The following is a 25,240-nucleotide window of genomic DNA, read 5'->3' as shown; positions in this document are numbered from 1 at the left end:
CCAAGAGGCATGTAGTCACTGATTTTATTTAAGGGGTTTTTTTAAAGAAAAAGTCTGCCACAGTAAAACAGTTCTATTGCTTCTGCCTGACGAACAAGGCAATGCTTTTGTTCCTTCCTCAGACTGCTTTATTAGGGAATATTTTCCATGAAAATAACTTTTTTTACCAGGACAAAGGTCCCAAGTATCACCTAGCACATCTCTGCAGTCCAGCACCAACTACATCAAAACATACAGCTGGTCAAACAAGCAGACTCATACCACCACTAAAGTTAAACACATTTTAAGAGGCGTCACCTTTGCATTTTCTCTTTTTGTCTCTTTATAATGTATTACTAACAGCAGCACCCAAAAAAAGCTGTGTGAAATCAGGGACCTCTGCATAAGCAAAATGAATATACATAGGCAGAGAAAATTCTTGAAACAAACAGTTCACATTATAAAAGATGAGGAATTTGATAAGAAATTGTTCCTCCCATTTAGAACACTGACCAAAAGCAAAAGGAAAATTAGAGGGGGTATTGTCATCTTGAGTTTTTTCTGCCATATTGTCAGCTACAATTCAAAAAACAATGGATGATTAAACCAGATAGAAAGGAAAAAATACACCACACCAGACTAATCTTCAAGATCACTCAGATCTTTTCCACGCACTCCTGCTGTGAAGAAAGCTGCTATGTTGCTGTGTCAAGACAAACAGGTTATGGGATCCTTAAGAGCAAAACAGACTCAAAAGAACAAGAATGGGTGTAATGTGCCATTTGAACATTACAGTCTCCAAAAACACAGGAAATAAAATTCCTGTAAAGAGATAGCACTTGGCTGACTGGATACCATCTGTCATATTCACCCAATTACACTTCTCTTAATCTCTGCAGTTCCATAAAGCCCAACTGCTCTCAGTAATATTACTGTTAAGTCCTTAAGAACAAGCTTTCCTGCAGCACTGATGAAATGCTACTGTAAAAGCCCACTAACAGGGTTAGGGACCTGCAGGCTGAAGTTATGCTCCAGAGGGAGTGGCACTCATTTAGGTTCTTCAAACAAGTGAAATTCAACCAATTTCACCAGTGTTTTGCAGGTGTTGGCATTTCCGGCGACTTCACCAAGCAGTGAAGTCGCCAGAAATGCCAACACCTGCAAACCCCGACACCTGCATGTCCCCACATAAAACAAGGTCTGCTGCCCCACAAACTGAGCACACTTGGGAGAATATTATTGTATCAGGCACATAGGCTAATCAAAGACTTATAAATGAGACAAAGCACTCTGAAAGGGCTCTCCTCATGCTAGGAATCACCAAGGCTTTCTGACCCTAAAGCAGCTGCTCAGTCATCTGATTTAGAGTAAAACCTGCAGTCCAGTCCTCTCTTTACAGCAAAATGAGTGACTGCTTGCCTGGGCCACCTAAGCCAGCAGAAGTCTGGATATTGAGGAGAACTCAAGGACATGGAATATTATTTTGCCCTTCTACTGCAAAGATCAGCAACAGCAGCACTTGGATTTCTCCCATGCCATGTTCAGAGGGCAGAGAGGGCAACCACCTACCCTTACAGGCCACCTTTCAGTCACCACTGAACTGACCAGGAAAGTACAGGCACCAGGAACTCCTACAGAAATGGAAATTGCAATTCTTTAAGTGAAGATTCAGAGGAATAAAGTATTTCACTGTGACTCTCACATAATAAATAAAAGCATGCCAGTCCAGGAGTACAGCATCACCTCTTCTGCCTGTGCAGAAGACCCTTAAAAAGACTGAAAATAATAAAGGAAAAGGATAAGGAAAAAAGGCAGAAATATGAAACAGATATTTGTAAGAGAAGTATCAGCACCAAGCCAGCCACACAACAGAAGATGCAGAGGATCATACACTGTGCTGATGATCCAAATGGCACTGAAAGTAATGCCTGCAGGGCAGATGGTTGATAGCAGACTGCATTTGCAGTTGCACAAATAATTACAGAACCAAATGCTTTATTTTCTTCTCAAATCCTGGATGGCAAACTAGTTTAAAAATCAGCAAATTAATGAGACCTTCCTGAAAGGTTGTTGGTACTATTTGCTCCAGTAAGGTTTATCTAAATGTCCTTTGTACATTAAGATTTATGACACTCATTATGTCTGGCAACAGTTCTGCAGATTAACTGAGGGCAATGTAACAAAAGGAACACATTCATATTTTTTTTCTTAATTCCATGCAGATAACTGTTAAGATTAACTCCAGCCAAATCCTCAGCATGGCCACACAATTGCCAGAGATCAGGTTGGGACAGCTAAAGCCCTGATAGAATTAAATCTGGCCAGAGATGTCAAGGACAGCAACACAAGCTTCTGTAAGTATATTCCTGAGTAAAGGAAGACCAGGGAAAACATGTGCCCTCTCCAGAGGAAACAGGAGACCTGGTTACCTGGGACACGGAGAGAGCTGAGGTACTCAGTGACAACTTTGACTCAGCCTTCACTAGCAAGTGCTCCAGCCACACAGCCTGGGTGCAGAAGGGAAAGGCTGGCACTGAGAGAATGAAGAACTACTCTCCATAGGAGAAAGCCATGTTTGAAACCATCTCAGGCAGCTGGAGGTGCAGGAGTCCATGGCACCTGATGAGATGCATCTGCAGGTCCTGAGGGAACTGTCAGAAAGGGTAGCTAAACCACCACCCATCATACTTGAGAAGATGTGGCAGTCCAGGGAAGTTCCTATTGAACTCAGTCACATGGAAAATGAGTAGATGATTGGTGACAGCAAACATGGCAACAATAAAGGCAGATCATGCCTGAAATATCTGGTGGCCTGCTGTGACAGGGCTACAGCACTGGTAGATGAGGGATGTCAGACACAGATGTCATCTACCTGAACTTTTGCAAAGCATTTGACACAGTCCTGCACAACATCCTTGTCTCTAAACTGCAGTGGCATGGATTTAAGAGATGGAACCCTCAGTGGATGAGGAACTGGTCTGATGGTCACACTCAAAGAGCCATGGTCAATGGTTTGGTATCCAAGTGGAGACCAGCCTGGAGTGGCATTCCCAGGGGCCAGTACTGGGACTAGTGCAGCTGTTGCTGACATGGACAGTGGGATCAAGGACACCCTCAGTAAATCTGCCAACAACACCAAGCTGTGTGGTGTGGTGACACGCTGGAGGGAAGGGATGCCCTCCCGAGGGACCCTGACAGGCTGGAGAGTGGGCTGTGTGAACCTCATGAAGTTAAAAAAGGCCAAGTGCAAGGTCCTGCATCTGGGTCAGGGCACAAACCCATGCTGGGAGAAGGGATTGAGCAGCCCTGAGGAGAAGGACTTGGGGGTGATGGTTGATGGGAAGCTCAACAGGACCCAGCCATGTGAGCGTTCATCCCAGAAAGCCAAACATGTCCTGGGCTGCATCAAAAGCAGTGTGGACAGAAGGGTGAGGGAAGGGATTCTCCCGCTCTATTCAGCACTCCTGAGACCTCCACCTGTGTCCAGGCCCACAACACAAGAAGCATATGGACATGTCCATGGAGCAAGTCCAGATAAAGGCAAAAAAGAGGATCAGAGAAATTAAGCACCCTCCTATAACGAAAGGCTGAGAGAGTTGGGTGTTCAGCCTGGAGAATAGAAGGTTCAGGAGAGACCTTGTTGTGGCATTCCAGTGTCTGAAGGGAGCTACAAGAACAATGGAGAGGGATGTTTTACAAGGGCATGTAGTACAGGACAAGAGGGAACGGCTTCAAACTGAGAGAGAGTCAATTTAGATTGGATATTAGGACAAAACATTTTTACTGTTTGGGTGGTGGGGCACTGGCAGAGGTTGCCCAGAGAAGCTGTGGATGCCCCATCCCTGGCAGTGCTCAAGGCCAGACTGGATGGAGCTTTGAGCAACCTGGTCTAGTGGAAAGTGTCCCTACCCATGGCAGGGGAGTTGGAACGAGATGATCTTTAAGGTCACTTCTGACCCAAACCATTTTATGATTCCATAGCAGCATTTTGGTCTGTTTTAATTAGAACAGTCCATCAAAATAGATCTCCAATTGTTACAAGCTTAGGGGTATATGAAACCAACAGCAATTGTAGAAATCGAATCTTCTAAATGTTCTACTTAGACTACGTTTTTGAAAAACCCATCAGAGTCAGGTAAAATATATTGTTAGATGTGCTGTATTACAATTGTTAGATGAAGATGTATTACAGGATATATAAAAACAAACACTGACCATTCTTGAGCAAATAACCCAAGAGACTCTCAGTGCTGAAGGGAAAAACAGGAGCTCTGCAGATACTTCAGATATGCTTTGAAGTAATGAGATCCAGCTTTGAGTAAAATCAGAACAAAACTGTAGTCACAGAAAAAAAGAAACTACAGTTTAGGATCTGAAATGCCTAGGCTGACAGCTTTCAGTGAGGATGATAAGCAGCCAGGAAAAGATCTAGTGAGATGAAAAGCAAAAACTATTCCCTACAGCACATTGCATGTTTTAAATAACTGAACTACAGGGCTGCCACTACTGCCCTGGAAAGATCAGTTGAACTAATATTTGTACAGATTCATTCTCTGCAATTACACAGAACTGAACAAGATAGCATATGGCAGTATAATGCAGGTAATGAAAATATCACCTACTGGAAGAGCTGGGTTATTTCTCACCCTCCCTCAACACACACAAACTCTGAACACAACGTAAGAGAAGGAATCTATGTCCTGAAAGAGACAGCTGAATTTAATAAACATGAATGATGGAGCAGTAAAACACAATAGCCTTTGGCTGATCTATGCTAAAATTGTATTTAAAGTAGTTTGACGAGAAGTACCTGAACAGGAGCAAATTAGGAAGGGAAAAAAAAAAACCCCGCTGTGACCTGGAGATACACTACCTGCAATGCAGATGGATCCAGATGACAAATGACATGACTTTCAGGAAGTGCCTTTATCAAAAACACATCGCTGCCAGCACTGGAAAGATCCAGCCCCAGCAGCCAGGTTTCTCTCTCAGTACCCAAACCCAGCCAATCTCAGCTGTTAAAACAGTAAAATATATGCACAAACCAACCAAACCCCTTGCTGTACAAAGCACCCAACCGCAACAAACAGTACATTAAACGAGCAGAAACTAGGGAAAAGCATTGTCTGGATAAGAGACTGCAGTTACACATACATACACTGCAGAACAAGTGTTCTCTGCCTGGACCACAATGATTCTCCCATTCCATTACTGCTGACCAGGTAAAAGGCGTCACCCAGAACAGACCTCTGCTCTTTTGATGTGGAAAAGACTGTGAGGCACTGTGATGAAGAGAAAACCTGCACAAGATGACTGCTGGCTCCCTTCCCTCCCTGTCCTACACCTGTGCTATGGAACATGGGTTCGTCCAGTTGGCAGCTACTGAGCCCATTGTACATCAAACAGCCCAACCTTCCAAGACACCTGTAAAATGAGAGTAACAAACAAGTCTTAACTCCTCTTGGAAACACCTTTGTGAAGCAAGAATGAAGCCTCACAAGTACAGTAATTAACCTAGAAACAATGCTGGCCTTTAAAATAATAGTCTAATGGTGAAGTGTTTAACAAACAGAACACTGATGCCAAGGATAGGTCACTGCTGCAGGTGTTCAGTGAGGCTTCTCCCTGCAGTAGGCATGCAAACACAGGCATGAATATGTACATCAAACATGCTGCTGCTGAAATGGATTATATTTGAGGTAATTCACTAATGCAGCAAAGTATTAACAGATCCAACTGCCTGTGCACGTGTTTAGGAAAAAGATGGAGTTGTATTTACTGGATTTTTAAAGCAATAGTAAAATTAAGCTATCCATTTCTTGAAAACATGAAGGTGAAGGTTTACCTTTGCTGCTCTAACAATCAAAACTGAACAAAAATACAGTAAGAATTGTAACTCTGATAGATGCTAGTGAATTGAAACAGCCAAGCTCCCTTTTCCTTTTTACAGGTGGCTTTACAGTTTCTATGGAATACAGTTTCTAAGGGAAGACATGTCATTTCATGATAAATACTAACCGTGAAACAAAATATTTTGTCACTTTTTCCCCCCACACATACTATCTTTATAATCCAACCTAGTACTCTTTTGCTGGAACTGAGGAAAGCAGATTTTTCATTTTGGTTTGAATTCTTTCTCTGTATTACCTTCTACACTAGTAGACAATACTGACAATCCTGGACAGCATTTTCAGAGGAAAATGAGTTTGTCAGGTCCTAGTGCCTAAGTACATGGATATGGATTTCAAGACTGGCAAGATGTTGATGGCTATCAAAAGTAGCAAACAGCATTTGGCCTCTATTTTATTCCCTACAATAAAAACTAAGTCATTACTTCCACCAGCACGATATGCAGATGGGGCATTCCATACAGCCTGATCTTCATTCCTGGGCCCTGAATCCCCCAAACCATGAATTCAATCTCATGAGAATGTTGCCACTAACTTCACATTGCATAAAAAGATGCATATGTATAAATCCCTCCAGGCTGGGGTTTTTAATTATAAACTCCTGAAGACAGAGGATTGTTTTCACAGTGTGCATACACAGTGCCTGCACAGAAAGAGACTCTTTCTCAGATTTTAATAAATCTTAGAAAACCATAGTAGTAATAAGGCTGGGATGGTGATTTTCCTCCCCTTTAGTGAGACATCATTATTCAATCCTAGTGATGTCTATGGCATTCAGAGATAATTTCAAAACAAGTTACATATTTAATCTTCCAATTTATCAGTTCCCTGTGTGAAGATGATCCTGTGAGTAAACAACCTGAAGAACATTGTTCTCCATTTCAAAACTAAGCTAATCCTTTTCCTTTACTTCTGTGTGCAACCAAGTGGGGTGAATAGAATCTATTCTCAAGACCTAAGAAGCAGCAGAAAAACTTTACAACACAGAGTTTGCTGCAGCTGTGAACCCACCTTGTTTGTGTACAGTGAAAGCCAATTTTATAGCTTTGTTTTCCAATGCGTCCCTTAAAGGCCCCTTCCAACATTATTGAACACATTTCAGCTTTTCTTTCCTTTTGTTACATTAAATGTTTTTCTCCACATCTGTGTGTAACTCCCAGCCAAGGGAGTTTGCTTTCTCTGGTAAAAATAACTAGAAAGAGAAAATAAACAGGAGGGGGAAAACATAACCTGGGATAATACTACACAGAATCGCATGTCACAGGTTGTAATAGGAATAAAAACTTTTTTATTTTTTAACACATTTGGGGGAAAAAACCTAACCTGTCCCATTCAACCCATATTTACATACTCTGACTATACTTTATTTAACCCCAAATATGCTGACATGCTTTTTCTGTTTCCAACTGAAGAAAATATAGCCCTTTTAATAGCAAAATGCACTCACTACATTTAAAGCACTTGGAAGTGTCACATCAAGTAACAGTCTCAGTATTCTTATGCAATATACCTCTTTTTGTAGCATACTAAGATATGTACATTGCACAAAATTGAATGACCTTTGGTTTTCATAAACATTAACCATGTTCACCAATTTGAATTTCTACACCCAGTTTAGCACATCAGCTTTAAGTATTTCAAATAAATTAGTCAAATTTAAAACAGGTCAGGTATGTGTTATTGCAGTATTTTAAGTTCCATTTTCACTATCAATCATCAGAATCTCAACTATACTTATTCTTGACTACTCTGTGACCATTTTTGTTACATCTGACAATCATCTTCATCTGGTTCTCTTTAACTGCCTCCAACGAAATTATCACTTAGTCTAATAATTACTCTGGATTATTCTCTCAACACTTCATAGTACATTGTGTGGTGCTACAAAAAGCTAAGTGAAGTGCCTTGCTACAGTGATGCATAAATGGAAAAATATTTTAAAAGCATTTAATTATTAAGAAGTGTGATAACTTGAGAAAAGTGATACATTATCTGCTCTATCCAGCTTGATGTCTCAACAGAAACCAGACGAGACATTATTTCCTCATATTTAAGTACATATGCATAGATATATGTGTATTTATATAGATAAAGAAAAACTTGAAAACAACTACGTTTTTTAATATAGTCTGGAAAATTATCATCATTAACTGGCATGACTCAAGTGCTGAATTCTTTCAGTGTTGGGCAGTTAATTGATATAGCAATTCCTTTAAGGACACATAGTTTTGCTCTATAAGATGTATACAACATGCAAAAATGTGTGCTGCCAGCAAGAAATGAGAATTATGAGAAAGGCTGTGGCAGAGGAGTCAAGCTAGCACCCAGACTCACAGCTTCAGAGAACGTGGAATCTGTGTCCCCAAAAAGCTTTGGATCTCCAGCTGAAAATCTCCTCTGCAGTACGCAGCTTATAGCTGACACAGTTACCAAATTACTGAAAAATTAAGAGCTAATGATCAACTAATTCATATTTCTAACTGCAACTGCCTTTTTCAAATTATTGTTCTGGGCTTTAAAACACTGTCACATGAACAGTCTGTGTGGTACTGCTTGAGAGCAAAGTCAGTCCCCCAGGCAAGACATTTCAGACTCTGGAAAATAATTTTCACTTCATTTGAATCAGACTGAAAATAGGGTCTGATATATGCACACCACCTAATTTTTAGGGTTCTGATCCTGAACTAACATAACCTATTAATGCTGAACATAAATACTGCCTTCTAGACCTGCTCATATGGCTAAGTATTTGCACAATAAAAGCTTATAGCACACAGAATGTTAAACACCAGAATAAATGGCTGATAAACAATCATTCATTTTTATCTTTGCTTTCTAAACTGCTTGTCAAATATTCACCAGTGCCATCAAACAGTAACCAAGGAGGAATAAAAAAAAAGACACCAAGATGTTTTTTATTGTTGTTTTGAAAACCCCTAAGATTTGCACAAATATATTACATGCAAAAAGAGTAACCTTGTCTTTGAAATAAAGCACGCCTAAGATAATTAGATTTTAAAAGCTGTGTCAATTCTAAGTATTTGTTTTTCTTAAACTGGCAAGCAGCTGTCATTCGTGACTGTAACAAAATATCCAAAAGAACTAGATCAAAAAGATTTCAGCATTTATCCAATCTACTATTTTTAAAACTGTTTTTACTTAAGTTAAGCATCCATTTTTTCCTTCACCATGTGCCAGTGGATAAGTAAATGGGGTACCATGTTCTATAAACTGATGGACAGCTCTCACACAAAGCCACAAGCACCTTTTGCTGTTCATGTACTGCTACGGATTTTCAGTATAATATGACCTCTCAAAATAGATAAAGGACACAATACCAGCATCATATCCAAGGAATTAAGCAGTGTAATTCTCATTAAGGCTGTGCCACTAATCCCTGCACATTCTCTACTGAAAATTTATGCTCAAATTATATATTTCTAGATACTGGAAGAAATTACAGTACTCTAGAATCAGATGATAATTACATAGGATTGCAAATTGTACATTTGTCAGTTCCTAGAAACAAAATGGATAGCCAAATCTGCAATTCCAATGGCTGCTTTCATGCTAGATACAGATACTGCAGTTCACTTACCAATTAACACAAAATCTGTTTTCCTTGTCTTCTTCTTCTTCTTTCTCTAGGATTCAGGCATGTTATCAACCCACACAAAGACAGGGATAAGAAATAACATAGGAAAAACTACTGACTCCACACACTGCATAGAACAGATAAATTCTCCTCTTTAAAACATAATTCAGATGTTTGAGCATAATTGGGTATCACTGGGTTTGAGTACTTTTGGGGGTGGTTTTGTGTTATTCCCTTCTTTGTTTTTTAAAGGAAGATGAACTACAGTATCACTTTGAACTTCAACTTGCGGATTCAAGGTATATAACTTACACAAATCTCCAATATGCAATTATATGGTGACAAGTACTGCTTCCTATGTGGTTATAACTATATAAAAAAGCTTCAAGATAGAAAGAAAAACCAGAATGTAAAATTTAGCAAATGTTACTCTTCATGTATTCCGAAAAAGTACAAATTGTTTCCCACCCCAAATGTTTTGATCATAAAATAAAAAACAAATCTGTTTAAATGCACTTCAATTTCTGATTTCTAAACCAGCACAGCTTTAGAGAGCTACCACTGATGCAGCCATGCCCTTGTAGCAGATTTGTTTAAGCGTGACAGAAACAGGTCCTGAGGTAATTCAAGATATTACAGGTCTTGGATTTTGTGCTTTCCATTTTTCAACAAAGAAAACAAGCCTAATCTAATTTGCTCCCGTGTGCCATTTAAAAACGTAACTAAGCAGATCACAGCTGAAGTAGATCAGATTAACTGCTAAAGAAAGGTTGTGTTGACAAACTGCACTGAAAAGTTTACCAACACCTTTTGTGGATATGAAAGGCACAGCAAAAACATACAAACTTACTTGCCAGGAGGCTGTCTTGTGTTTAACTTGCAAAGCAAAGGCTGGCAGAATAAGATGTAACACATTTTTATTGAACAAAGAGCTGTTCAGTTGCTGTGACATCCACAGCAAACCATTACAGGAAAGGGCTTCCACCACCCTTTTCATATCTTTTTAATACCTGGCTGAAGTTGCCATTTTAATTATTCCCCTTCACCTGGTAGAATGCCTGTTAGCAACAACTACAGCAAAAGGAATGTCCTCTGGGGACTGTGCCATGCACAAGAATTGTCTCTGGACACACCTGTAAGCCTGATATTTCCCTCTTATGAAATATTTTCAGTTAAAAAGAGTAAAATGCGAACAGAAATATGTGATTATCAGCTTGGTTGCTGAATTCCTAGAATAGGGAGCAGATCATACGATGCAACTAAACTTAAATTCAAAACATTTGGGTCTTTTTCAGAGAAGGATTAAAGTTCTCTATCTTCCATGAAACATGTATGTTAATGTCACATTTTGTAGAAGGCAGGGAACCTCTGGAAGTTTCAGGAAGAATTCTCATTTCTGTGAGACCTATATAATAAATTTAGACCAGAGTACTCAAACTTCAAATTCTTTCACTGACAATTTGTATAATGAGGGGGTTCTTCCTGGTTTTGTAACACAGAAAGATTTATGCATTCATAATGCCTACAATAATTTCTTCAGTTAATTAATTTCAACTGAAATTAAAGAGGGCTAACATTTCTAAATGCAACAGATTTCATAATGAATTTGGTGGCTGGATAGAGGGAAAGGCCTTAAACAGTCTCTCTGTAAGAGGACATTTTGGGGCTCAGGTCATTAATATGACTAAAGCAATAAGAATCCACATAGGGAACATTATGAAGGGCAGCCATAGGAATTCTGCTATCTAAAATGCAGGGATTCTAGTCTTCATATGGATCCTAGGACTGTTTCTTACAGATATATACATGACGATTCCTTCCAACATCGACACATTGTGAAGAAAATTGACTGGGCTCATTTTTTTAATGCATAGTTCTCACTCTCCCACTTGGGGCTTGACAAAGACAAATGTAAGTGAAATAAAAAAGAGAATCGTATATGAGGGAAAGAAGGGTGGAAGATAAAGCAAATATAATTCTTTCTCCAATCTTGCTGCTGAGTTTTCATCCTGGAAAAGCCACTTTTCTGTATGTGCAGGGCCCCTATCAGTAATACATTTCTGTCTTTGCAACCTTTCCCGGAGTTCCACACCAAGCAGGACACGAGGCAGTGAGACACAAGCCTGGCAGTGCACTCCAGCCCAATGCCAAGGTGCATCCAGCACACCAAGGGACCTGTCCCACTGAGCTCCTGAGCCACAGCCATGCTGTAAATCACCAGGAGCATGCCAGGCAAAGGAGACAACCAAAGGTGTAATCAGAGAGCACGTGTCCTCTCAGCTAGAGGAAGCTCTGTCGCACAAAGCTTGAGACCTCTTCTAACCATATCAGATGTAATTAAACCACTTCAGGCACTGTGGGAAGCTATTTCCAAATGCATTTAAGTAAGGCAAAAAGAATGATTTTAGCTATTGGACCATTAAAAAGGAGTGAAGCAAGAGATTCCCCTTTGGGTCTAATCAAAACATACACCAGCAGATGTTTTCTTCTCCTCTCTGATAAATACATATGACTGTGTATCTTCTGGTTTCTTTATGAAACACTAATTGCCACTGCACAGAAGGTCTAATTGATGCAGCATGTGATCACTGTTATTTGCACATTTTTCATAGCTATAACACTTCAGTGCACAACCCATGGCAGGATACAAGGTGAGCCATTTCAGCCTGAAGGAGCATCCACGGAATGTCACTCAGCTTCATTCTGTCAGACTCAGAGGGCTCCATTTTCTTGCTCACTCAGGACCTACCAAAACTGGGACAGGGTGAGGAGCTTCAGCAGAATGATGGAAAGAAAGCTGGCTGGCACAAGCTAGCTAGAAACTTAGAGGACAGCAACAGCTTCCTGTATGAGACCCTCCAAATGTGTTTACCATTGTGGGATGGCATTGCACACTACCAGCACACACGCTCTTATCTTCACTAGTGTCAAGCTGGGGAGTACACGGGGTGGCTGTCTGGACTGCCAGCCCACAGCAGTGACCCCCAGCAGTGACCAGAGACTGCTCAGCTGTCCTTCTGAAGCTCTGTGTGCTGGCAAACCAGGCTGCTCTCCAGGGAACACATCTGCTCCCTCCTCTCCCACCTGGTGACAGAAGGACCTCTGCCTGAGTTTGGAATCTACTTTAGAAAGACTGCTGCTGACAGTTCTTGGATGGCAGCACAGACCTGGAATCCTGCTCAAATATTTATCTGCTTTATGATTATTAAAAGATTTAAGAAGAGCTGGAAGATTATAAGAAATACTGCCACTGACTGACAAATTTAGCACAAGCCTCACTATGTCCAGGCACTCTCCCAGCAGCACATCAACTGTTCTCCAAAAACCAACATCAGCCAGGTACAGAGGACACACACAAAAAAGGAAAGAACCACCAGAAACGAGGAAAACAAGCGTCCTTAAGTATTGAGTATCATTAGGAAACTGTCTAATGGTGTAAAAAGAAAACAAATGCCTTCACTTCCCAAAGTAAATAACTCGGGGATTTATTAATAATGACTCAATCATTGTTAGTTATAGACCTATTCTAATGGCACGAAAACAAAAAATAGAAGCAGTATCATAGCCATGTCATGAAAAATTAGCAACAAGACAGATGTCATCAAGTGCAAAGTGAAAAGCAAAACCACACAGAACAACATCCTTCTGTTCACTCTTTATTGCAATATGTGCTCATGTTTGGCATTGTTCATCCAAAACCACAGCAAATGCAATATTGCAGAGCTGGCTGTAAACTAAAACCCTTTGGGCTGAATTTTCACCCCAACACACAGAGACTTACTTTGAGGATGCTTCACAATGTCAGCTGGGCATATTTACAGTCCATCACACAATGCAATGAAAATCTCTGTGCCTCTAATGTATCTTATATTTTTTTCAGAACAAGCTTTTTCAGAAGAAAATGAGTTGCTTTTGCCAAAGAACACAGAAAAACTACACTGTTACATGCTGTTTGTCATTTTGAATAGGCAACACAATAGTCCTCCTCCTCCCTTCTCATTCCACCACATTAAGTATTTTCAACAGAATTTGAGCATTCCTGAAAATCCAGTCACAAACAGGTTCACAGTATTCCATCCTTTGAAAGGCCTTTACCAGCCTAAAGATAAAATACAGCTATTCTGTGTGGTTTTAAACCTTCTGTTTCATGACCTTTATATTTTAACAGAATACAAGCAAATAAACAGGATAGTCATTCCCAGTGAGCTCCCAGTTGCCTTACTACTCCTTCAATTTGGTTATAGCTTAGACTATTTGATACCATATCAATGAAAGGACAGCTTTCAGAAACTACAGCTATTGTAAGTAAAATTAATTTCCTATGCTTTAAAATATTTTCTGTCAAGTCTAGAGTTCACTGGATTCTTTTACCAGAAGTCTTTGTAAGAGAATGCCAATCTACTAAATACAAAATTTATAAACTTAATGACTTCCACAGTTTCAGAACAAAATTTTGGAGAGACAGGCCCAGCACATACAAACAAATAACCTGAAAATCCAGGCGCTCATCGGAGATATTAGAAATACCTTTCTAAAGAATGAAACAAAGAGCAGAGACTTGAACACCTGAACTTGCTTATCCCACTTTCCATCTTATGCAGAGATACCTTCACAATTTTTTCCAACAGAATAATCTGGAAATCACTCTGACTCAAGGTGCACAGGATAGGAGAACTTTTTTCCTTCCAATACTACTCAAAACAACCTACATCTGCAAATCCTAAAGCAAATAGCATTAAATTAATAAAGACCAGAGGGTGCCCAGGAACAATAAACAGGAAGGAAAAAGGAAGGAAAGGAAGGACAGAGGAAAGGAAGTCAAGTACTTAGGAAGGACTTTTAATTTCAATTAAATTTCTCCTGTGCTGATTTTTTTTTTTTTGATCTTCAAAATCTGAGAACGGTATTCAAGCCCCAAGGAAGCAATTAAGAATTTTTCAAGCTGCATCAATACTGCCAGAATACTACAGTATATCATTATTTGAAATAGCTAACATTTAAAAGGCATCTTCCAGATTGCCTCAAACTTCTAGCAATGTCATGATCTTTTTGTTCTGATACGATAGCCCAGTTTCTCTGGATATTAATAAAGTATTTCTTAATTAATATATTTGGCAGATCCAAGAATTATCCTAGTGTTCTAAAAAGCCAGAGCCTAGATTAGGTAGCTCATAGGTGGCTAGTCCTCTTTTAATAGTCAAAAATGAGTACTCTTATTTCAGACCAGATGATGAATTCTACATTAAAACTTATATGCTCATTGTGAACTGTGCTGTGGCAGATCCCCAGCTGTAAACAATTCCTAGCTGTAAACAATTTAACACAAGTACTGGAAACAATTTAAATGTGGCGGTCCCCAGCTCCTCCCAGACTGAACCGCACCATTGCTGGAAGGAGTGAATCACTTGTGCATTTCTGATGTGAGCCATTACCAGTGATCTGGAAAAGGGGATTGAGGGTTCCCTCAGTCAGTTCACAGGTGACACCAGGCTGGGTGGGAGGGCTCATCTGTTGGAGAGCAGAAGGCTCTGCAGAGGGATCTGGACAGGCTGGATTGATGGTCCAAGACCAGCTGTGGGAGGTTCAACAAGGCCAAGTGCTGGGTCCTGCCCTGGGGTCACAGCAGCCCCAGGCAGTGCTACAGGCTGGGGAAGGAGTGGCTGGAAAACTGCCCAGTGGAAAAGGACCTGAGGGTGCTCTTTAACAGCAGATGAACAGTAGATAAGAGTGTGCCCAGGTGGCCAAGACAGCCAGTGGCATCCTGGCCTGGATCAGCAATAGTGAGTCTGGCAGGACCAGGGCAGGGATTGTCCCCTGTGCTGGGCACTGGTGAGGCCACACCTCGAGTGCTGTGTCCAGTTCTGGGCCCCTTACTGCAAGACAGACATTGAGGGGCTGGAGAGACTCCAGAGAGGGCAACAGAGCTGGGGAAGGATCTGGAGCACAAGTCCTGTGAGTAGCAGCCGAGAGAGGTTTGGGTGCTCAGCCTGGAAGAGGCTCAGGGGGACTTTACTGCTCTCCACAATTACTTGAAAGAAGGCTGTAGCCAGGTGGGGGTTGGTACCTTCTCAGAGGTAATTAGCAATAGGATGAGAGAAAAGTGCCTCAAGTTGTGCCAGGTTAGTTTTAGATGGGATATGAGGAAAAATTTCTTCACTGAAACATTTGTCGAGCCTTGGAACAGGCTGCCCAGGGAAGTGGTGGTGTCACCATTCCTGGAGGTATTTAAAAGCTGTGTGGATGTGGCCCTTAGGGACATGGGTTAGTGGTGGACTTGGCAAAGTGGACTTGATGATCTTGGAAATCCTTTCTGACCAAATGATTCTATGATTGCAGAGATGTAACAACATGCCACATGCAGAGGCACATGAGCTCTGCCTTAAGGACAGACAATAAAACAATGTCAATGTTATTCTAGGGCAAGCATGAAAAGTTTCTCTAAAACCTTGCACTTTACTTTTTAAATCTGCAGCAACAGCCAGTGGAGTGATTTAAGATGCAGTAACCTGGAAGAATCAATTATCAAGGTCTGACTCAATGGTGTGTAGAGACACCTTTAAAGTTATTTAACATTGCTCTACAGATGCAGTGTCCCAAAAGAGGCATTATTCACCCGTACAACTGAGCTTAAGTTTCAGCACAGAAAACTTGAAGCAATCTCTAGGTTTGCAAAACACTGTTTAATGGAAATTCACACTCCTGGCTTGAGTATTGGGATTTATATCTGCCAAAAATAGTGGGATGAATTCCAGGGTACAGTATGTGTCTTAGTCTTTTGGTTTCCACTCAACCTGATCCGAGCAGTCATTGTCTGGACAAGTTATCCACTCTTCAATTTCCACAGTACATTCAATAATTTCCTCAAATTTTCAGAAGTGAGAATTGCTACATGATGCAATGTAATTTGTTTTTGTTGCTGTTACTGCAGCCAAGTCAAAATGCAGCTGTAGTAATATGGGCTAGCAACAACCTGCTCTGAAAAAAAGAAACAGACCTGTTTTCCTTTCGTTTCTTGCTGTAGCACAGGAATAACTAATGCAAATACCTAGCCTTTAACTTCATTTTGCTTTCAAACTGATACCAAATTTGAAAGAGAGAACTGTTCAGATCTCTTCCCTAACTGTAGATCAAATACCAATGTACTTGTATTTCACTTGCAAATACAATTTCCATCTTAGTCATCATTTGCAGCTAATCAAGGAATTTCTTCATCTTGTAATATCTCATCTGCTGGTAGTTAGAACTGTGATTGGAACTGAAATTACCATTAAAAACTTCATGCTGCGGTTTCATTACCTGTGTCAAATGAGTTACAATAATCATGAATTATGATAGTCACAGGCTTGTGTTAACATGCATCACAACAGGGATCACGAGGTTTCCACTGAAATTTGCAATTCAAGACTTAATTTTCGTAAACATCTGAGAATCCAAGCTAGAACTCAACTTCATGAAAGAATGACTGGGGCACTTGCTTTGTCAGAGAGCAAGATAATTGTGCCACTCACAAGTACATAGGCATATTCATGCATTACACACCACTTGCCCTTATCTGCTCAGCTAAAACATGAGCTCAGAGAAGGGGATGGCACCAATCCAACCTCCTTTTAAGTCAGTAGAAAGGCTCTGGTGCCACCTCTTTGTGACAGCTCCCTGCAAGCAACCACACAACTGCACGGATGGCAGGGGACAGCCTTAGTCTCTACAGCATCCCTGCTTCAGGGGGAAGGATGCTGGTCCCAATGCACAAACTCAGCACCCAAAGCCGCAAAGTTCTTGTCCTGGCAGAAGCAGTTACTCTCCTCTGCTCTCTAGGGCCCACTGCATTTCCCTGAAGGAGGAAGTGTTTTCAATTGGGTCACCATTTCTCTTGAAGGATAAAAAACATAGATAAAGATGTAATCCCTCAAGTTATTAGCAATACAAAAGTATGAAACCTGCTTCTGCTATAATCACTGAAAGGGGAAGGAAAGATATCTTTTTGTTTCTTATTAACATAAAAGAATAAAATAAAAAAAATCTAAAAAGTAATTTAATTATGGAGCAAACTGAGCTTTTAAAGTGTCACAAAGCTACACAACGTAGACATAAACTAAAAAAATTACATTGCCATCAAATTTTAGATGAAACAACCTGGCATAAAACAACTATGTCAAGAAAAAAAGTTCCATCTTTTATGACATGTACTCATCCAAAATAATTATTGCAATCTTTCCACCTTCTCCCACTGTTGCCTCTGTACACTCTATACACCCTTTCCTGAGAGCACATTTCCTTCCCTAAGTCAATATCCCCTGACTTCCCATTTTCTTAAGAACAGATAGTCCAAAGAAGCTAATGATCATATGCCTGCAACAAAAATGAAAGCAAAAAAAAAAACCCATGCCAGCAATCACCCTGAGATTTCCATTTGCATTTTGTGCCCCTCTCTTGTACCTGCCTTCTAAACTGAAAATTTTCCAGCCTGAAGGCTGCCTTGCTCTATACCTGCATATTATTAGCATTATGTAAATGACAGCAGGGCCCAAAGAGGTGTGACATTCTCAGCTGAGAGTGCTCAGAATTTGCTGGCATGATCATCACCCTGACATTACATCAAGATAAGAGATTGCAAAACTGTGGGAAAACAGTTCTTCCAACCCTGCCACCCCCTGTGCGTGACAGACCTGTCACCAAGGGCATCTCCTAGTCCCAGTGACTGGCCTTCACATATCACAGGAACAAAATGTTCAGCAGTAAGTGAGATACAAAATAAACACCAATTTTAATATCCATGCTTAAGGCATTAATCTTTGAATACACCATTGCAAACACTGAAATTAATTGTCAATAATCGGCAAAATAAATAATTTCAGCTTTTAAAAACGGCAGATGTACTAACTACTTAAGTAAGACAATGAGAAGTTGGAACAGATTTCTTTAAAAGCTATAAACAATAAAATACAAATTAAATAGCAAATGTTTACAGAGAAGGGTGTCTTCTGCAGGCACCATACAGCTAGCTGGCAAGACAGAATTCTATTTTTGTAAATAATCTGAAAGTAGGAAAGGGGAAAGAACAGAAAAAGAGGCAAGAAGAGCAAGATGTAGGGAAAAATGGCAAAAAGAAATCTGTTCATCAGTTGAAAGAACAGAAAAGCATGAATTAGAAAATAAGTCATTAGTGTGAGAGGAAGAAAAATGAGGAGGAAGTGTGAAAAGAATCCAGCTCTCTAGAATGGTAATTTTTAGTTACTAAATAAAAAGTACCACCTTCCAGAAAAACTGCTGCTTGCATGTCTAAATGGATGCCACTCCAGGGAATGTCCAAACACCCTCAGGCACGAGAATCAAAACTGTCCAACTCAGGGAAGTGCAAGAGGAGAGACATTACATTTCATATCCACTTCCCGGCTGTGATCCAAATCTGGCACAGATGGCTTGTAAATGATTGTCACTGCCAGGAACCTGCAAATGATTGTTGCTACCAGAAACCCACTGGCCTGTGAAAAAATCAGTTTTCATCTCAATCTGGCTGCTGATACCGCAAAGGTGGTGGGGGGTGGCAGAGCTCTGGCACAACTGGTGCATCACTCACTGTCCTAAGGTCCATGCAAGGGGTGGCAAAGCCCCTCCAGCCCCTTTCCTAAACCCACCTCTGGCACACTGCAAAGCACAAGACAACGAGGTTTCACACCCAGCTCTGCAGCTCATCTCCCTTGAGCCTTGTCCCATTTCCATTTAAGCCAACTTCCACGGTCTGGGATACTTATTTTCCTCACTGCTCTTCTCTGCCTGGTTGATTTAGGCTACCAGCTTCGGGGTAGCAATTGCCTCTGACATCACCCTCACACTGATGCTGGGCAAACCACCTTTGATCTCTGCACCACAGCATGAACACTCCATGCAAGAGCACAGAGTTCCATTAAGGGAGAGCTCTAACTTAAATGGTTAAAAGCACATGACCAGGCTAATTTTATACACTGAATAGCCTGACACAAGACAGCCTGTTTCAGAGAAGAGGACAGACACAGTATTTGAACTCTTTTCCTTAAAAAAGAAGCTCTTGTAAATTATCCATGCCATTCCCCACAGCAGGAGGCTGGGAGTGAGCCTGCCTGCACTGCAATGCTCTTGGACACAGACTGCACTTGCAGCCAGGTGAGCCCTCCAGCTGCACTGCTGCCTTCACAGTGCCAAAACTTCAGGGTTTATAATATCCACTACCTCAACAACATGCTCAGAAACAAGTGTGGGATACCCTTGGTCTTCAAGGCTGTTCTTGTTCCAGGACTTGTTTACACATCACACTTTCAGAAATCTTCTTATCTGCCCTAATTGCGATGATTCATGAATTTACAACCCAGCTGTGCTCCACAATTTTCTTCCAACTGTAATCCTTCCCTTTGCAAGTAAATAACTTGTGACTGTTTATAGCTGCAATATCTAAGCACAGCCTTAAAACTTCAGAGCAAATTCACAAAAGCTACAAAAATTGAGCATAATAAAACCTGTCACAAACAAAAATAATGTGCATTATTACCACCATCATGTACATATCAAGGCATATTATGCCACTGCAAATGCAGGCTGTGTGATCTGCTCTCTTCAGTGCTTTCAGTGCCCTCAGTGCCAAGTGCCAGGCACCCCCAGGGCACAGTTCATGGGGTCCCCTCTGGCCATGGCAGGTTTATCCACACAAACCAAGGCTCAGCAGCATCACACTAACACTTTACAGAGAACCCTGGGGACTTGTATTAAATTTATTCCTTTGTGGATTGGGCTTTTCAGCTGGTGGTGTTTAGATATTTCTCATGGAACAGGTTAGCTGGTTGTATAAATGCTGCTTTTAAAGTTACAGGATCAAGATTTATTGTTAAAGAAGCAGCTGAAAACATAAGAACAAATAATAATAACAGAGACAGGGGCCTTACTGTAACTGAGTTTACTGATACTTTCATCATGCCTAGCAGCAGTTTTATTTGACTGCAGTTTTATAGTATGAGCAATGTCTTCACTTATTCAAGAAACACCAGCATAAAACAAAAATGAGTATGTTATATTTAAGAAATGTTATAAATTAAAAATGAGTTCAAGAAAAAGATATGAAACAAAAACATACTTTTGAACAAAAAAAAAAAACTGAACTCCTTTGAATTTGTAATGATTCCCAGACACTTCTGCATTATATTTTCCACTGGAAACTGCTGAAGGATACCAAAGGAAAACACTACTGTGCCTGAGAACCTAATTCCTCAAGAAGCTACATCTTACTCTTAACTTCCATTGCAAACCACTTTTGGGGCTGGGGGCAGCTACATGGACTGCAACTGATGTTTTTTAATTGCATTTAACTATTTTGAGTATTTATTATAAGGAGCAGAGACATTGTTAAAAGCAAGTAATTTAAAGAATTCCTAGCTCATTGTACCTCATGTGCAGCTTCATGTAAGTACTTAATGATATGCTTAAATTTCTATATATGAAAGGTGTTTCACGAAAATAAATGCAAAATATTTACTTTTAAAAATCAGCTTCCCAACTATTTTTCATAATGTTAGCAAACTGAAATCTCATCCTATGACTATCAATATTTCAAAAGCAGAATACTTAAGAGAGGATGAAAAGAGATAAGGGCAAAACGCTGAAATCACAAACTCACAAATAATGTGAACCTTTTCTTCATCTCAGCACAAACTAGCACTGACACTGAAAAAATTGCCTACTATTTTTTGTTAACTCATTCAAAATGTTCTCAGCATCTTAAAAGGGGAAGTGTAAGTTTGTGAGCTATGGACAAGCAGGTGGACTGCTTAATGAATTGTACATGACACACATGGAACTGACTCCCTCTGGCTCATTTCACTTGAAAGGAAAAATATGACATTTTACTAGCAGAAATACAATCCTTCTCTGCTTGAGTTAATTCAGGTATATAGCTGCACATATGTTCCACTGCTAGAAGGATACATCTTTCCAGACTTCAGCATGCCCAGCAGCCTATGCTCTGTCCCCTACACGAGCAGCAGTGACACCCTTGGCTGTCACATGCCACCCAGACCATAAAGAAGGTGCTGAACCTTCCTCTGGGCTCTGAACTCACCACAGCAAACAAGAATGTGAAGCAAGAGGGCAGATAAGCATGGGGCATTTTGCTGTCAGAGGGAAGATGATCTGTTCCAAGGGTGCACATCAAGTCTCTCCTCCTCCTTGCATATTTCACTCCCTTGAAATGGTACTTTGACCTAATTTACTCATACAGTGCTTTCATGTGTAAACTCAGTCACCTATGCATTCACAAACCACTGCTTCCTGGGCAAGTATGTTGAGGGCATCATACACAAGTCCAATAAGATTTGCAACAATATACCGCTAGCTCAAGAACTACCTCTGAAGAGTGAAAAATAAGCCATCTTCTAGAGAGAATGCTGTTAGAAGCCTAAATAAAGACACTTCAGAGCAGAAACGCGGTTTGGTTGCCATTTGGTTTTGAGCAGTCCTCAGCAGTTTCTGACCACAAACACATCATTAACATTGAAGAATAACATAATATTAGAAAATATATGAGTATCGTCAAATCTGTGTTTTTCTGAGATTTGCTGCTTTGCCTCCTTTTGTTTGTGCTGCACTGAGCAGAAATAGAGATGTTTTATTTCCTTCTTTGAGGCCACTGCTATAAAACCCCTCAGCAAAGTTTTGGCATTGGCCTCTGCAGAGCCTTGTGTACAGTGAGAGAACGGAGAAACTCTTCCACTGCTGCTGGGATGAGCCACGAACAGCTGTTCCTCTGGTATTTCTGTCCTCATTACAAGGCTTCAAATTGCATCAGAATGCATCCACTAGTCATTTTTGAAGCCTTATTGCCAATTCCTTACATCATTTCAAAATGCATGGGCTGAAAGTGCTATTGCTGAGAGAGTGGCAATATTCTCAGATTCATTGTAATCATCTTTCTTTCTTATTCTTCTACTGATTTGAACTATGATGTGCACACATCAAAATAGCAGATTTCCACTTGTGCAGTTTTCTTGGGAGTTATTTTTCCCTGCATTAAGGAGTGATGCAATTGTGTTCACGTTGCATTCCTTGTGGCATACGTCTGCTGCAAACACTGTCATTGAGAATGTGGCAAACTACAACTGACCTGCTTAAGCAGCTGTCCTTTTAAAATGCACTCTGTACCTATTCTAATTCTGTGATTCTCTACTGACAACAACAAGAAAAAAAGGCTTATCACAGAATCAACTAGGTTGGAAAAGAGTGCTGAAATGATTGAGTCCAACTATTATGTTAACTAGACTATTGCACTCAGTGCCACATCCAGTCGTTCCTTAAACACCTCCAGGGACGGCGACTCCTCCACCCCCGCAGGCAGCTCGTTCCAACACCCAATCATCCTTTTAGTGAAGAACTTTTTCCTCGCGTCCAACCTAGACCTCCCCTGGCGCACTGTAAGACTGTGTCCTTCTTTCCTGTGTTACTGTATCTACCTTGTTTCACTTACAACCAAACAAATGAAAGAAACATGCTTTCTGTCGTTTTCACAGCGCCTCGTTAAACCCCTCGTGATTTCCTTCTGTAAAAATTCAGCTTGAAAAAGACACTTTAACAAAAACTAAAAATAAAAACAAACAAACCCATCATGTTAATGTACTCTGAATAGCAGGTTCGGAAAGGAGTCTATTACTAGGACAGCCCATCCCGCTCGCAGAGAAGTATTTGGCTCGGTTTCCCCTCGGTCCGGCAAGTCTGACACCAACTATCCCCGCGCTCCAGCCGCGGGTGCTGCCGCTCCACACCCGGGCGCTCGGGCAGGGCACGGCTGCGGCGCTGGGGGGCAGGGGCTGCGCGGGGCTCCGCGCACCCGGGGCCGCTCCGCTGACGCACGGGGCTCCGGGGCCGCCGCCGCGCCGCGGCTCCCGTAGCTTATGGCAACGGCGGAGCCAATGGCAGCCGCGGGCCGGGCGCTGCCATGGCGATCCCGCTCCCCGCCATGGCGGCACCGCCGGCCGCGGCCGCCCCGCGCATCGCCCGCCCCGGCCGCGCTCCCGGAGCCGCCGCCGGCGGGGGCAGCGCGGGCCCGAGCCCGGGGCGCGGCGGCCGCACCGCAGCGCTCCGCCCGCCCGCCCGCCGGGGCCGCGGGGCAGCACAGCCCGCGCTCTGCCCGCGGGGCTGACAGCTCGCCCCGAGAGCAGCCCCCGAACTTCGCGGAGCGGCACCGGCCCGAAGTTGGGAGGCGGGACCGGGCGCCCCTCCGGGCCCGCGATTCGCTCCCCCCGGCGGGACCCACCGCCGCCCCGCCGCGCCCCGGGGAGGGTCCGGCCGCCCCGGCCCCGCCACCGAGCTGCGGGCTCCGGCGGGGATCCCCCGAGAGGCAGCGGCTCCTGCCCAGGGGCAGCCCCGGTGCCTCCGCCCCACCCGCCGCCTCCCGCGGGGTCTCGCCCTACCTGTAAGGGATCCAGTCCGCCTGGTGCCGCGAACTCATCTCTCCCCGGCGACGCTGCCCGGAGCCGAGGAGGCGGACGCGGCCGCTGCTACCCGAGTCGGAGCCCGCCACGGCGCGGGCAGCATCCTCCGTCCGGGGCGGGGGCGGGCGGCGCGCCGGTTATCCCGGCAGCGGCCGCAGAAACATCCCCCCGGGGAGGGCTCCCAGCGGCGGGCCGGGCTGCATGGGGAGGGGGCGGCCGGGGGCAGCGGGAGGCGGCTCCCAGCCCTTCCTCCCTGCCCGGAGCGGCGGCTGAGTCGCGCACCGGAGCGGGGAGGGGCGGGGGAAGGGCCAGCGGCGGGCAGGGAAAGGCAGGGCAGCAGCGCCGCGTCCCCGCTGCCGCTACCCGCCCACCCCCCCGCTGCCGCCGCCGCGCTCAGGCATCGCCCGGGCGAGGCGGGTCCCGCCGCCCCGAGCCGAGCCGAGCCGAGCCGCCCTCCGCGCCGGGCCCGCCCCTGCCCCGTCAGCCGCGCCGCCGCTGGGCATACGCGGGCGGCGCGGCCGCAGGGAACGGGCTGCGCTCGGCTCGGCTCGGCACGGCACGGCAGACACCGAGCCATGAGTCGGGCGCGGGCCGGGCAGCCCTCGGCTGACCCGGGCGTGGAGAGGTGCGAGGAGAGCGCAGCCGGCGCGCAGGCTCCTCTCAGCCCAGCCCACCGCCAAAATGTATGAATTGCAGCAAGTCAGCCCAAAATGGTCGGGGAACCACGGCCTGGGGGCTGTTGGTAAGAGCTTACCGCGGCCCTTAAGGGCGAATCCATGGTTTCGGTTTGCCAACAGCGGACTGATGCCTCGCGGTGATGAGAGATTTTGGGATCTGGTGGTCGCAGCCGTCTCTGCTGGCCCTGGCACGGCCGCGAGCACCGGCAGCTCTCCTGGGAAAACCATGGTGGGAAGCTGAGGCTGGCTGGGAGCAGAGCACAGTCACGGTGCCCTGAGGAACCCATTTTTTGCTACACGGGTGTAGTACAGGCCACCCATCCCTTCAGCACAAGACCAGCTCTGCTCCAGCTCTACAGCCACAGCAGAAGTAAAGCCCTTTTAAACCATGTAAATCCCATGTCAGATTATAAGCTTATAGAAACAGTTCCTGACTTCATGGAAGAAACACGACCTGAGCAAAAAAATTAGTGAAAGATAAGGATTAATGAAAAATACTATCTCCATTTCCTTTGAATAATGCCAGTCTGGCCCCTAGTATCCCACATGTTTTGTTGTAGGTAACATTTGCACTGCATATGGGGGAGATATTTAAAGAAACTTGCGAGTTAACTGAAGTCAAAACAGGTGTTG

General features: G+C 43.0%; 1 protein-coding gene across 8 annotated transcripts in view; it reads right to left on the bottom strand.

Moving 5' to 3' along the window:
* The window catches only part of TUB (TUB bipartite transcription factor), a 134,198-nt gene that overhangs the window by 40,502 nt on the left and 68,456 nt on the right, over nt 1-25,240 (bottom strand). The window contains exon 1 of one of the 8 annotated variants that reach the window (XM_064425419.1): nt 23,910-24,397. The exons of 6 other annotated variants lie outside the window; for them this stretch is intronic. In XM_064425419.1, coding sequence (XP_064281489.1) covers nt 23,910-23,947 — 38 coding nt within the window. In that variant the 5' untranslated portion in view covers nt 23,948-24,397. Of the gene's footprint in view, nt 1-9,486; nt 9,565-23,909; nt 24,398-25,240 lie in introns of those variants that run through there. One more of the 8 variants, XM_064425423.1, reaches the window with a different exon arrangement.

Source organism: Passer domesticus, chromosome 6, assembly GCF_036417665.1.
Source record: "Passer domesticus isolate bPasDom1 chromosome 6, bPasDom1.hap1, whole genome shotgun sequence".
Lineage (NCBI taxonomy): Eukaryota > Metazoa > Chordata > Aves > Passeriformes > Passeridae > Passer > Passer domesticus.
The sequence above is the reverse complement of the archived record's forward strand: the minus strand, read 5'-3'. Positions and strand labels throughout refer to the sequence as shown.